General features: G+C 44.3%; 2 protein-coding genes across 3 annotated transcripts in view; one reads left to right on the top strand and one right to left on the bottom strand.

Annotated features, from left to right (window-relative positions):
• The window catches only part of AVEN (apoptosis and caspase activation inhibitor), a 150,613-nt gene extending 141,476 nt beyond the window's left edge, over positions 1 to 9,137 (top strand). Inside the window, exons 4-7 of one of the 2 annotated variants that reach the window (XR_015715322.1) lie at positions 3,424 to 3,519; positions 6,209 to 6,572; positions 7,372 to 7,546; positions 8,867 to 9,137. Coding sequence is in view for 1 of the 2 variants with exons in the window: in XM_087822468.1 (XP_087678594.1) it covers positions 3,424 to 3,519; positions 6,209 to 6,572; positions 7,372 to 7,487 (576 nt within the window). In the remaining variant the exon portion in view is untranslated. Of the gene's footprint in view, positions 1 to 3,423; positions 3,520 to 6,208; positions 6,573 to 7,371; positions 8,307 to 8,866 lie in introns of those variants that run through there. The other variant, XM_087822468.1, reaches the window with a different exon arrangement.
• The window catches only part of RYR3 (ryanodine receptor 3), a 472,085-nt gene continuing 466,297 nt past the window's right edge, over positions 7,879 to 13,666 (bottom strand). The window contains exons 101-104 of the mRNA XM_087815056.1: positions 12,623 to 12,687; positions 12,091 to 12,191; positions 9,867 to 9,918; positions 7,879 to 8,964 (exon numbers count right to left, since the gene is read on the bottom strand). Of these exons, the coding sequence (XP_087671182.1) occupies positions 8,869 to 8,964; positions 9,867 to 9,918; positions 12,091 to 12,191; positions 12,623 to 12,687 (314 nt within the window). The 3' untranslated portion in view covers positions 7,879 to 8,868. The remainder of the gene's footprint in view (positions 8,965 to 9,866; positions 9,919 to 12,090; positions 12,192 to 12,622; positions 12,688 to 13,666) is intronic.

Genomic DNA, 13,666 nt, shown 5'->3' with positions numbered 1-13,666 from the left:
CACATCAGAAACTGAATTTACCATTTCCCCATCAAAACTGTTTTCTGTCCCAGTTAAATCCTTCTTCTTGTATACTTGAGAGACAGGAGCTTATGTGTATGTGTGTGTGTATACACATACATATATGTGCATTTCTACTCATGCTCCCTCCATCCCCAGTGCAACCAGTGGCACACGACAATAAAGAGCAAGAGGAAATAGTAGGAGTTTGATAGTGGGGCATGTTAGGGCCTCAGAGGACATCCTTATGGGAGAGGGACCCAGCCCGTCATGCTGATGTGCCTTCGTTTCTTTGTAGTTCACATGCAGGCTGATGGAGACGTAGCCTGGTTGTTGGGGTCTCCGCTTTAGCTGTGTTGGTTCCTGTCACTATAGGGGGCTGTCCTTAGGTCTATGAGTGGGATTTTCACATCTTTCTTTTGGACAGTGTGGAGACATGTGTGGAAGGAAGGTGGGAGAACTTCTTTGGGTGAAAAAATACATCTTTTTTTTAATCACCTTTTTTTCATTGCATTTTTCATTTTTGTTGACATAGTGACTTATTTATCCAGCAGAGCTTCCTTGAGTGACTGTTGAGTGCTGGGTGAGATGCAGCGGATCCTGAATGCCTGGTTTCTAAAGGTTAGACTCTCAGGTCCACCCTCCAGAGTCCAGTTCTGAGTGAGGCCTGAGAATCTATGTCTTGAAAAGCTTCCAGCTTTGTAAAAAGGGTGCCAGATTTGAGCACTTCTGTCAAGTGTACTGTGGTCCCTGAGTCCAACATGAACATGGCCAGTGCTCTAGCTCCTGAGGAAGGCGTGATAGTCTGAGTAAAGGCCATGGTGACTGCTCCTGGAAAAGGAAGAAGGAGAACTAAAGAAAAGGAAAGCAGTTCTAGACTTTTTTAAAGCTGCAAAGTGGAGTTTCTAGCAGGTTCTTTGGTCACCAAATAGTGTACCTTTACACAGACTCTGAGACTCAGAGCCTAATAAGGTTCCTGGACAGAGGAGCCTTCAGGATTACAGATTCTCACCACCCAGACAGACTTGTGTGCACACTGATGGCAGAGGCGGGGAGTGTGGGGACTTTGTCTAACAGTCGAGGCTGGCTTCCCTCTGCCAGCCTAGGATTATACGGGAGTGAAGGCAGCAGGGTGTTCCGGCGTTGCAGACCAGGCTGTGACTCCAGCTGCAAGTGACTCCAGCTGGTCAAGTGGATATGGGGACTGGGCTCTCCAGACAAGTATAACCTACCGATTATTTTAAAATATGTAGCAGAAAGCTAATTCGTGGTTGTTATTCCAATTAAACCTATTTTAAAATTCATGCTTTACTGTTACAATTCAATTCAGCTCCCTTTATATCTAAGGCTTTCAGCTTTAGCCCTTTAGGGGGCAAAGTGGTGATGAAAAAAGGACAGTCTTACAAAGCAGCATTTGGTGGCAGGCTCTAGGCTCTGGTACTCCTGCAAGGGGACAAGGAGCAATCACCTTGTTGGCTCGAAGTGTCTTGACGGCATCATGGAGGTGGTACAGTGTCAGCTGGGCCTTGGGTGATGGTGGGAATTAGAAATGTGGGGGAAGGAGACATTCCAGTAGCAAACACAGCCCAGTGCCCATCATTCAGAACACAGCTCACAAGCACAGCTGTCCCTTCCCTATCTCTGTGGTCGGTCTCACAAACTTCATTTTTTATGATGTACCTTCTTATCACATTGCACGTGATGCAAGAGGGCAGAGGACGTTTGGATACTTTTAGCCAGACCCCAGCACGTCTCAGCAGTTCTCTAGGGAGTTAAGAGAACAATAGGTCACAGAGGGAAAGTTCTTGCTCTTTTGTAGACTGAATTAAGGGGGGCTATGTGTGTGACTTTGCAGAGCCCTTGGCCAGTTTGTAATTTAGTGACTTAGCCATGTGTTGATCATTCAGGATCACTCCTTACTAGTGGGTTGAGTGAGTCTCTTCAAACTGGAGAACAAAGACTTGGCCACACTGCTTGTGATCACAGCACTGAGGTGCTGAGTGCAGGGCTGAGGAAAGGCCTGGACACCTGCTGAATTGCTCACTTTCTTATCAGGACTTTGCTACCCTCCATCCTGTTCCCTAAATACTTTTTCTTTTTAGATGTAAGTTCCTTTTTTCCAGCACAAGGGGCACAATTGGTGCTGGTGACATTGCTTACCTAAGAGCCAGCCACCTTTGGAAAGTTTCAGAAGGGCAGTTGAAGAGCCAGCTTGTTTCTTTCGATCCTGGGCACTGCTGTTGCGGGGATTGGGGGTCAGAGTGGGTCTGGGTTTAGTTTCTGGGCTCTTCTTGAGCCCACCAGGATGACTATGCATCTGCATCATAAACTCATCTGCCCGAGGCGTTCAGGATTCGACTAGATAGATGAGCCCTGGGTTTTGTTCTAACTCAAAGTTAGTGATTATAGAAGAAGATGTGGTTGCAGTGGTAGGTGAGTTGGTCAGTGATGTTTGCCTCTAATGTGCGGTCACTGTAACCACCTTTCCATTTTTTCCTTTCTTTGGGCAGCCAGGGCACCGAGAAGCAGCTGTTACACTATTATTAAGCCATGTGATGATCTGGAATGTTTTTTCAAATACTGTCAACTTGGGAGGCCATTGCATGGATATGACTTGGCTTCTATGAATGGGGAGGGGGTCAAAAGGAGCTGTTAGTGTTGGCCTTACTCTCTGCTAGCACACTGCTAGTGGGTGGGCTTTCATTCTCTGCCCTCTGGTTAGCAGGAACCTCACGGGCTCCTTCGCTGTGCCTCTCTACCGCAGCTCACTGCCTGGACAGCTCTTCCCTCCTCTCTCGAGGGTCATCCACCTGTATCTGAGGGAGGTGTCCACTTAGATTTCACTGAATACCCATTTTTTAGTTTGCCAGGAAGTCCAAGAGTGTCCAGTTTCACCCTGGCCAGTGTTTCTCAGTGGTGAGAGCATCAGCCCACGCGCCAAAGGGTTGTGGGTTTGATTCCCGGCCCCGGTTGGGTGCATGTGGGAGGCAGCCAATCAGTGTGTCTCTCTCACATTGATGTTTCTCTTTCTCTCCCTGTCCCTCCCTCCCTTGAAAGTCAATGGAACAAATATCCTCCAGTGAGGATTAACAATAACAAACAACAAAAGAGCGTCCTGTCCGGTTTCCAGGATACCATGCATTCTTGACAGCAGGGGTGATCTGTGGCTCAAGAAGGTGGTTCTTGGTTTTGCTCATCTTAATGCAGAGGTGATAGACATAACCACATCAACTGTGATTTATTATCTGATGTACTCCCAGCTCAATGTAAATCATCCCAGGGGATTTATTTAGTTACTTTCGTTTTCTGCTCTTTTATTTCTAGGAGGTCACATGTCATCATCACCAGAAATACGTATCATATGCACATGTATGATCTGTGCCTCTTTCTTATTTACTTACTTATTTATTTACTTATTTATAGAATTCAGCATTTTATGTGGACTGTGAGTCACTGGTTCAAGCCCTTCAAGAACTGCCTCTGTCACTCCGACTCAATGTTGCTGCTGAATTGGTCCAGGTAAAAACACTGATGGCATCTTCAAGCTGGTGTGGATTAGGGTAGGAGAAGACAAAGAATGAAAAAGAACCCATGGCAGGATGTCTCAGATGCAGCCTTTCCTTTCATAAAGCTGAGGGGTTTTTTTTGTTATATATTTTTTTATTAGCGTTTTATAAAGTTTTAAGGGAGAATGAGTGTTTTTTTGTGTTTTTTGAAAATTTTTTTATATTTTTGATACATTTTAAGGAATCAAATGTAATGGAGTTGAATGAAAAAGTATAAAGTCTGGCTGGTATTTTCCTCACAATATTTATGTTGGGTACTAAGGACATAGTGGTCAAGTAGATAGACAGACATGGTGCCTGCCCTTGTGGAGCTTAATCAGATTATCACACAAATGTCCAAATTGTGATAATTGCTATGAAGGAGAAGTAAGTGTGGGATTATAAAAGGGAACCTGGTCTACTCTGGTGTAAGTAGGGATGGATTTTCTGAGGAAGTGACAGATAAGCTGAGACCCAAAGGAGGACATTGGAGTTGGAATTCAGTCAGATCTACGGTAACAGCAGCTAGCAGGAGCGTGCTGGCTGTAGACGGAGAGTAGACTGCGGGGTTGGGGTGGGCGTACTTATTAGTTAAACTGCACTTACAGGAGGAGAGGAGATGAGGGGAGGCAAGTTAGGGGGCTATTACACAGGTCCAGGTGAGTAATACTGTAGCTTGGACTAGGGTGATGATGGTAGAGATGGCACAGAATTGGACTCTTTAAAGGGATACTTCAAAAGAAAAATTAAGAGGACTTGGTAAACGACTGAAATGGAGAGAGAGCAGACAAAGAATTATTCTAGGTTTTCCAGCTTGTGCAACTCAGTGGTAGGTGGTAACCAGAGGGGTGAGGTTTGGACATTATGGGTTTGTACCTCTGAGATATCAAAGTGAAAATATTAGTCAAATTATAGTTCAGAATTAAGCGCTGGGAGTAGAAATTTGGGAGGTATCTATATAAAATGGCATTTGAGAGGAAATAGCCCAAGGACTGTACTATAAGGAACTTCAAAATTTAATTGTGGCTCCATTGAATTTTTTTTTTTAAAGTGAAACCCTGGACAGTACTAATTTTAAATAGAACCCTAACAGCTAAAATGATCAACTTTGTTTGGCAGTTGAATGTGATGCTGTTCCTATTGCACTTGCTAGTCTCACATTTAGGGCAGCAGGCGGAATTCAGGGCTGGAGGACAGTGAGGGGCGGAGAAGTGGAGAGGATGGCATTGGCCTCTGATGAGGATCACTGAGGCTTCTTTAGGAATGTGGGGGGTATCTGGGGTTGTCTCAGTGACCGAGAGAGGCTACATTTTCTGCTGGGTGTCCGGGTATTCAAGGTTCTGATGTGTTTAGTCCCACACAATGAGGAATGGTTAACAGAACACATCAGGGAACCGCTGAGATGAAGGTGACGGGGCACCCAGGACTCAGGAGAGAAACAGGAAGTGTTGTATTTGGAAGTGAAGGACGAGTTGGCGGCAGGCTTAGAGTAAAGGTGTATAATAACTACAGTAATACTGAAAACCTGCCTAAATTGTTTTTAAACCCCTCTCCTGCCTTCTGTGCCCTGATGCACAGCAGTTATTCTCAGCTGTGTTTGCACATCAGAAACCCGGCGGGGAGGTAAGAAAAACCAAAACAATGCCAGACACCCAGGTCCAGACGATGTCTGGAAACAAAGCTATTCCAGGACTAAAAGAGAAGGACCACACCCCAGCATCGCCCTGCACACTGACAATATGAGCATTTGAATTTGTGCACACTGTCATACTATCTTAGAAGCCCTGAAGAGTTATTAGCAAATTGGATCTGCTCAAGATGCTTAACTACAAATAGGGGACGGTGCCGCCAATAGTAGCTGAATTTCATTCTGCACCTGTCCACTCCGATGCTGTGCTGTGCTGGTTGTGCCAGGCCTCCCTGCAGAGCAGTGGTTCTCAGCCTAGCTCTGCATTACAATCACCTGGGAGTTTTTACCTTTTATTAAGTTATAACAGTTACACCCGTGGACTTGGCATCCAAATGAACAATCAGAATGTTCCCAGCGCTGCAGAAGCCACCCCTCTCCCACTGCTCTGGGCCACTGTTTCCCTAAAACCACTATCCTGACTTCTAATACCAAAGGTCAGTTTTGCCTGTTTTTGGCTTTTTACAAATACAGTCAAATAGTATGTTTTCTTTCATGTCTGGCACTTTTCACTGAATACTGAGTCAGTCTTTTTCTTCTTGGTGAGCTTGCCCTTCACCTTTATATTTTTGCTTTTAAGTACAGTGAACAGATCTGGTTTGCTAGTTACTTCTCAGTCCTTTTACAGAGGTTTAACTCATCACTGACTTCAGTGTACATTCAGGTGGACCTATGGCACTGTCATTTCTCAGGCCTGATGGAAGACAAGGCCATTTAGATTTCAGCTCCGAGTTAGCACAGAGCTGAGGTGGGCAGAGTGGGGGGTGCAGCCCTCTTATGTTTCAGTGAGGTCACCCACATCTACCCATATCATTAAAGGCGGTGCTGTGGCAATCCTGCACCAGAGACCCATGTGACCTTCCTGTCTGAATTGTTTCCTACTCCACAGCTTGATGGCTTCCTTAGCTTCTGTTTCTGCTTAAGCAAATATGGCAGGACCCACATGTTCAGCTCAGTTGTTATGCCTCTCTTTCAGACCGCCCTTCCTTTAGAGCTTCCTCAGGTGAAACCAAAGAGAAGTGATGAAGGCAAGGGACTGGGCATGCAGTTAAGAGGGCCGTTGGGGCCTGGAGGAAAGGGGTCCGTGTCTGAGTTGAAATCTGTGGCTGCCGGCTGCCCCATGTACCTCGGTAAAGATAGCCCAAGACCAGGCCCTTCGGAGGCTTCCCAGAAACCCGCTTCCCCACTGCAGTCAGCAGCAGACCATTTGGAAGAAGAATTAGACCTGCTGCTTAATTTAGATGCGCCTGTAAAAGCTGGAGACAACATCTCACCAGACCAGACACCTCAGGACCTGGAATCTGAGAAAGATGGGGAGGATGTGGCCCAAGAAGAAAGAGGTACGGTCTTCATTTTACTCCCTATGTATCTTCTTGATTCTGGTGCTTTTGTGAGAACAGCCTCACCCGCATCACGTCCCCACACATCCCCATCAGTGTCTGACATCGATCTGGCTTTGTCCACTGACAGCTATTTCTGTGCGCACATCTCTGCCTCCCCTGAGCCAGCCTTTCTGGCAACATTCCTCTCAAGGTGCTGGGCTTCCGAAGCTGCTACCTGCCGGATTGCAGTGTTAAACCCGGGGCTGCGAACTGAACTTGTGCTGTGAAAAGGCATTAAGATCTTTGTAGCCCTCAGCTGTGCAGCAGCAGGCCTTTTAATCGACTGTGTGAACAGCCCAGTTAACCATCTTTTCCTGTGTCTTGCTTGCTGTTTTGATCTTATTTTTTACAAGAGAAGAACACATCCTCATTTGTGCATGTCCTGTGAGGTGGTGGCCCATCTGATGTGGAGAGACCTAGGGCAACGGCCTTAGCCATATACTGCATTCAAGAGCCCTTAGTGGCTTTCCAGGATTGTTACAATAGTAAAAAGAAAACCAAGCTGTTGGTCTTTTTAATAACCTAGTGAACTGCGAAATTTAACTTAATAAATAGAGAAGCCAATTTCTATTCTATTAATTTGTTTAGATATTATTGTATCTTCTTAGGGAATAGGAACAATAATAGAATGTTTCCCCTTGCTGTAAGCAAAGTAATAATTATGGTTGAATTATATCATGGCGCAAACCCCAGGGATGCTTTTGCCCTCAGTCTTGGGACTAATGTGAAGTTGTTAACATTGCTTTTGTTTCCCTAGTTCCTGCAAAACCATCTGTGGCAGAAGAAAAGGGCGTGGAACCTGAGCAACCAAGCACATCAAAAAATGTTACTGAGGAAGAGCTCGAAGACTGGTTAGACAGCATGATTTCCTAACAAAAGAAGAAAAAGAGAGAAAATGGAAAAAAGTGCCTGGAGCCAATTTTGGTTGCTTTGTAAGTAAGGATGGGCCCAAGGCTGTCCTTGAACAGCTGGTTTACAAGCTTGCCCCAAGCCAGCGTGTTCCATCAGGCTACGCAGTAAACACCTACCTCTGTGTTTGACAACATCCACAATAATACATTTAGGAGGCTCGCTGCATTTTTCTCTGGTTTAGTAATCTGAGAGACTCATGAAGGGCAGGAGACCGGATGGCGCTTGTTTCTAGCAAGTGCATGCTGCTGCTGAGGAGAGCGAGCAACAAGGCATGTGTTTGGCCAAAATAAAACAAATGCTGGTCTATGGAGTTTTTCTTTTTTTGTGTGGGGTTTTAGGCCATTTGCGTCATGTCCCTTTTCCCAGCAGTCACAGCGTGGTTGTAGAATCACCCAGAAGTGATGCATTACAAGAGGCCACACCACAGATTGGCACGTATTACTTTTATTGCAGTGGGCACTTCATCTTATTTAAGATTCACCTAAACATAGCAGCTCCACTACTTACGAAGGACCATAAAGCATTACTCAATTTGGCATAGGATTGAGATTTTTCTGAGATTTCAGTACAGTACTTTTCTTCTAATAACAGCAACTGACAAGCTGTTACTGAAAAACAATTATATGAATAACCTTCAAGTGCAGCTTCTGAAAGACAGAAGATCGACACAGCGATTTTATGGAAGTGTCCACCTGGAACATAAACATAAAAAACTTGCATAGCTATATCTAAAGAGGTTTTAAGGCACTTAATCGATAGTTCAGTGTCGACAAAGTGTTGCTTTTTTTTTTTTCTCCCCTATTTCTTTAACTGCTTAAAGCTTTTCAAGCTAATTCTGGGTACATTCACTAGCAAGTACCATGGGAAAAATTAGACTGCAGTTAAAATGAGTTTTTTTTGTAGTTCAGACCATGAGTCACCAGTAGAAACTGTCATGTGACATTCAAGTGTTTAAAATTTCATGTATTATGCATTCACGACTTCATACTTGTAGTCCTTTTCTCAATGATGCCATCCCGACAAACAAGTTACATTAGAACTGAAAAACTTGAAGGCATTCAACTAGAGTCCTTGATTTAACATTTTCAAAGGTTATCTCCCAGAGGGTATATCCATTAGGCAAATCAATTGCAAAATATCACACATTTTTTTTGTGTTTTTTTTTTTTTTTGGTGGCTCCTTTTTGGGTTTGTTTTTATACAGATTTTTAACAGACACTTTCTTGTTGTAAGGGAGGCATTTGGAAAATGTCACCTTTCAAAAATGTTGCAGAAGTGTAAGAGAGGGTTTAATTTCACTTTGAAGTGACAGTCCAGAATCATGGAGTTTCTCTCATTCAGGTTTATCCAAGCTGATCTTCGTACTGTTTCCGAAAGCAGTCACCAGCTGGGAAGAAATCCCAACACCTTTCTTGGTACATCTTCCAGACATAAGATTCCTGAAATAATGGGGGAAAAGGCACTTCTTTTTAAACCACAGTAAGCTAACACTAAACCTGTTTTTGCTCTGTTGTGTCTCCCTTTCAGAATATTGATGTGGGTTTATATGAGGCTCAGCTGGTGCATTCCTTCTTGTTCCATTCCCAGCCCATTTTGGGGGCAAGAGGTTTCTTCCTAGTTCTGTCCCCCCCCCCTGAAACCAACTCAGTGACTGCCACTAGAAATACTTAAAGATTAACAGTAGGCTGATTCCACATCATGTGTAATTGATAGAAGAATGCACGCTGAGGGAACATAGAGCACTGGCTTAGGCAGGTGCCTGGAGAGCTAAAGCCAGATCTGGAAACCAGCTGCCTCTCTCCTAAGTGTTTGCACTTTGAAGAATTCCTACAAATCCAGTGATGTTACAACATTTGATAACCTGTCTCTTCCGCCTGTGTTCTGTCTTTACATTTCTTTTTCCCTTTGACACAAACCTTCATTCATACTCTCATACCCACCCCTCCACATCCCCCGTGTCACCCACACACAAGGTTATCTTTCCTGTGCGATCCTCATGGCATTTTATCTGATTCTCCTGTTCTTTGTCATCGCCACCCACTTAGCTCCTCATTGTCTTTTGCTCTCTCATGCTCCCAACCTCCAGCTATTTAACTCTGAAGGGTTTAGAAAATGCCAGTGTTTGTTGGGAAGGATAATCGGGTCTTTTGGGACAGATTGGAGTTGCCTTAGAGTTTTGGCTTCTTAAGTCACAGGGGATGGTGGGAAAAGGCATGGGAGAGGCTGATGGGATTATCTGTCTCTTTCATGTAGCCTGTGCTCAACCGATCCTTGAGACTTAGGAAAAGGAAGCTCTGCCACAGGAGTATGATGCTTAATTAGACATTTTTTCCCCCCTCACCTGACCCGTGTGCTCTGTTTCATCTTTGTTAATCAAATACATCAGGAAGAATCTGGAACAAAGAAGACAGGTATAATAAATGAGAGGAAGACAATATTAGATACTTCAGTTAGGAAGCCTAAATTCATTTACTCAATCAAAGGCACCAGAGGAGGGGTTCAAACATGCTTTTTATCATGCTGTTGTCTAGGACTTTCCAGACTGGAAAAATGACAGTCATTTTCTAATGATATACATTAATCTCAAAATTAGCCTTTTCATGAAAAGAGACCCCTTTTTTACTGTGAGCTAAGATCACTTATGAGGAAGCATTTTGGCTATCATTTTATTGTTTAAAAATATCCTAATCTAAACAATAAAATGGTAAACCAAACTGTTCCCGCACACTTCTTAGTAGGCCAATTTATCATCTTATAAGAATGGAGAATTGAAATTATATGTGCGTCTCAAGGATATGGGATTTTTGGAATGTGTTTTAAATTGCTCCGATTCTTCCAGAAATGCAGTTCTGTTTTTGTTATAGACTGAGTAATGCTGGTGTGGCTTCACTGGCTCTAACTGTGATGTGTCTGAGATTTGAGTCTCTGTGTTGGGAACACACAAGTATCCCGGGAGGCCGAGCTCGCGTTACACAACCTCAGAGACAGCTTCCAGAGGAGCCGGTCTCGTGCCCTTCAGGGAAAGGATCGTAAAGCTGTCGGTAAGAAAGAGAAAGTAAAAATAACACTCTTCTGAGGGTGGAGAGGGCCTGAGCCCCAGATTCTGAGTTCTCTCAGGGTCTCCTTAGGTTTGTAGCTTCAGACTGAGGCCCACGGTAGAGGCTGTAAACACACCAGCTTCCTTCCTCCCTTTCCTTTATCGCACTGAGAAACAAGGCATGGCCAGTATTTTACCTTGTTGGAGACCCAGGCATGTAGGACATTATCCCTTTCCTAGCACATTTACTTCAGGGAGGGGGCTTTCCCCTCAAGCTCTCTGTGAGAGGGGCACAGAGATAGAAAACAGACTATTATAATACAGAGGGCTGGGGAAGACATAGCCAGATAACATAGAACCCTTTCACTCTCTCCTTCACTGGTCCTGACACATGGCCATGTGCTCACCTTTTATAGAGGGACATCCACCTGATCACCTCCATTAAGATGCAAATTCTCTCAGTGAGAATGAACGTGGGTGGGTGATGGTCAGACTTGGCGAAGGGCGTGCCAAAGTTATTTTGAAAAAACGTGTGTTTTCATCTTGAGAAACTCTTAAACTAGCAAAAGGCTTGCATTGGGGAGAAGAATATATTCTTCCTACTTCTCTGATAACACCTTTCTCAAAGGCTACGTCTGTACCATTTTAAAGATTAGGATTTTCTAAATACAGTGTAGACATAGAAGGGAAGGGCTAGGCCAGGGAGCAGAGCTGAGCAGTTTTGTTTTTCTTGCAAATGATCACTTACAGAATCTGAATTGTCAGGTAATCTCTAGTCTCTATAAATTCTGTAAATTATCAATTTCAGGGGCAGTCAGTCCATGGTACATAATAGGCTCTAAACAACTTGTTCTGGAGTGAATGCTTTACCTTGGAAAAAGTGAAATGTTTATTGTTTGCCTACTGGGTGCCAAGGCCTTAGGTGCTGGGAGAGAGCAGTGTGAAAACACGTCCCCAAATCTCCCGCTCTCATGGAGCCCATGTACCACTAGGAGAGGACAGACACAGTGAGGACTGAAAATTCACCACGAATCCAGCAACATTCGGACCATTGGCCACCTTGATGGGAGGAAGCCCTGACTGGGTGGGCACAGAAAAATCAGAGACAGTGAGCATGGACACTTTTTAAGTTTTGCTGGAAGGGAGAGAAAGCAGCAGTGCAATGGCTGTAAGTAAAAGCGGGGCCACAGATTTTTTGTTGTCTCTCAAAAAATTTGTATAGTGATAGGACAATTCCAGTAAAGAAAAAAATTGCTGGAGTTATGTCATCTTGAGACGAGATGGCATCTAATTCCAGTTTGAGGGACTGACTTTTGCTCAGAGCAGGAATAGTCCACAACCCACACCTACGAAAACATGGGAGGGCAGGGGACAAGGACTCCTGGAAGTTCTTTTCTAATCGCCACTATTTCTTAGAGAAATAAGAGGAAATGGCATCAGCAGAGACTGAACTAAAGGACATAACTGTTGGTGTTATTCTACCGCTCCTTCCCCCTGCCCGGCACCCCTGTCCACCAAAACTACTCACAAGTAGTTGGCTAAGTTGTGCTCTTGCAACGTATGTGTTTCAAAACCATGGGGGGTCGTGTCAAAGTAGTCATTGCCAATCCCACAGATGAAGCATTTAGTCTAGAAAAATAACACGCAGTAAAGGCATTAGTAGGCGTGACATTACAGGCAGAAAGAAAAAGGGTGATACCTGCTTAAACTGAGAGCTGCTGAAAAATATTTCTCAGATGCTTCAGGTGCTTAGTCATCTGCTCCCTAGTGCCCCACACCTCGCGCCCAGCTAGCTGAGGATACTTGCTCCTGCCCAAGCGGGGGACAGGGTGGAGGCAGCAGGCTGCGAGGGGTGGGGGACAGTGCAGCACAGGGTGGAGCACTAAATGCCCAGAGCTGGTGGACAGGCACCGAGAAGAAGATGGGAATGGAAAACAAATTTTATTGGTAATTTTGCCACGGGCTGGCCCTAAGTAATAGCAGAACCTATTGTTTAAAACAGGTTCGTTTGCTGTGAGATACAAAAACAGAGTTGGAATGAGTAGTTAGAAGAACATTACCTCCATATCTTCTCGTACTTGTTCCTGCTGGTCTCTTAGCTCTCCAAAAGCATCAATAATAAGACCTGGGATTTTAAATATAAGAGTTTTAAATAATGTGTTCAGTGGTTCAGGATAGAGGAGTGACAGCAGGAATGGCAGAGGCCACTTGGTTTTGTAAAAAAGTAAATCATCAAGCTGAACTACTCAGTGAAAACAAAATCAGAAAAAAGTTCTTGTTTTTAAATGCTGCATCCTGGCTAACCATTTCTCCCTGTTCCGCTAACTGCACCTTTCTGCAGTATGTGCTGCTAACTACTCCTCCTAGAGACGTTTTCCTCTCCGCCCTCTGTTTCACTCAGCCACTCATTTTCTTTTCTTCCCATTGAGCTCTCCCTCCCCTAGCCCCTTACTCATGGATGTGTCTCAAGGTCCTTCCTCAGTTTCTTTGCTTCTCTGTCTGGGGAATCTCCTCTACACCAACATCTCTGACCACGATGGGTCTCATTTCTATTTTTGTATTTGTTTCTATTTATTTTACATGTACTTATTATTTCATTCTCGATTTGTTCCTTGAAGGACCTATTACAGCTAACTGCTCATTAGCTCTCAACACCTGCATGTCTTGCAGGTACCTTAACTCACCATGACTCAAATTTATTCCATTCCTCTTAATTCCTGACAAGCTATTGACTAAATATCAGTACCACTACCCCTAAAGAAGAGAAAACCTGTCACACTCTCATAGGTCCTCTCTGTGCTCCTTCCTCACCGCTGCCTGGGAGGCAGTGAGGAGGGCAGGGGACTGTGGGCCAAGACTAGACACAGGAGAGCTCTAGGAAGCAACCAAACAGGTCATGGTCAATTCGGAGTGGGGAGTGGCAGGAAGGGGCCCTTTGTAAGGATTCTCAAGTTTCTTGGAGATACTGTGGGTTTGGTTCCAGACCACTGTGAGTCTCAATAAAGCGTGTCGTAATCTTTTTGCCAGTAGAAGGTCTTGACTTCAATTTGTAAAAAATGCAACATTTGTTAAGCACAATAAATGAGGTAAGCCTGTATCAGTGC

The sequence above is a fragment of the Miniopterus natalensis genome, chromosome 1, assembly GCF_054644295.1.
Source record: "Miniopterus natalensis isolate mMinNat1 chromosome 1, mMinNat1.hap1, whole genome shotgun sequence".
In the NCBI taxonomy this organism is placed as follows: Eukaryota; Metazoa; Chordata; class Mammalia; order Chiroptera; family Miniopteridae; genus Miniopterus; species Miniopterus natalensis.
Note: the sequence above shows the minus strand (reverse complement) of the source record. Positions and strands in the feature narration are given on the sequence as shown.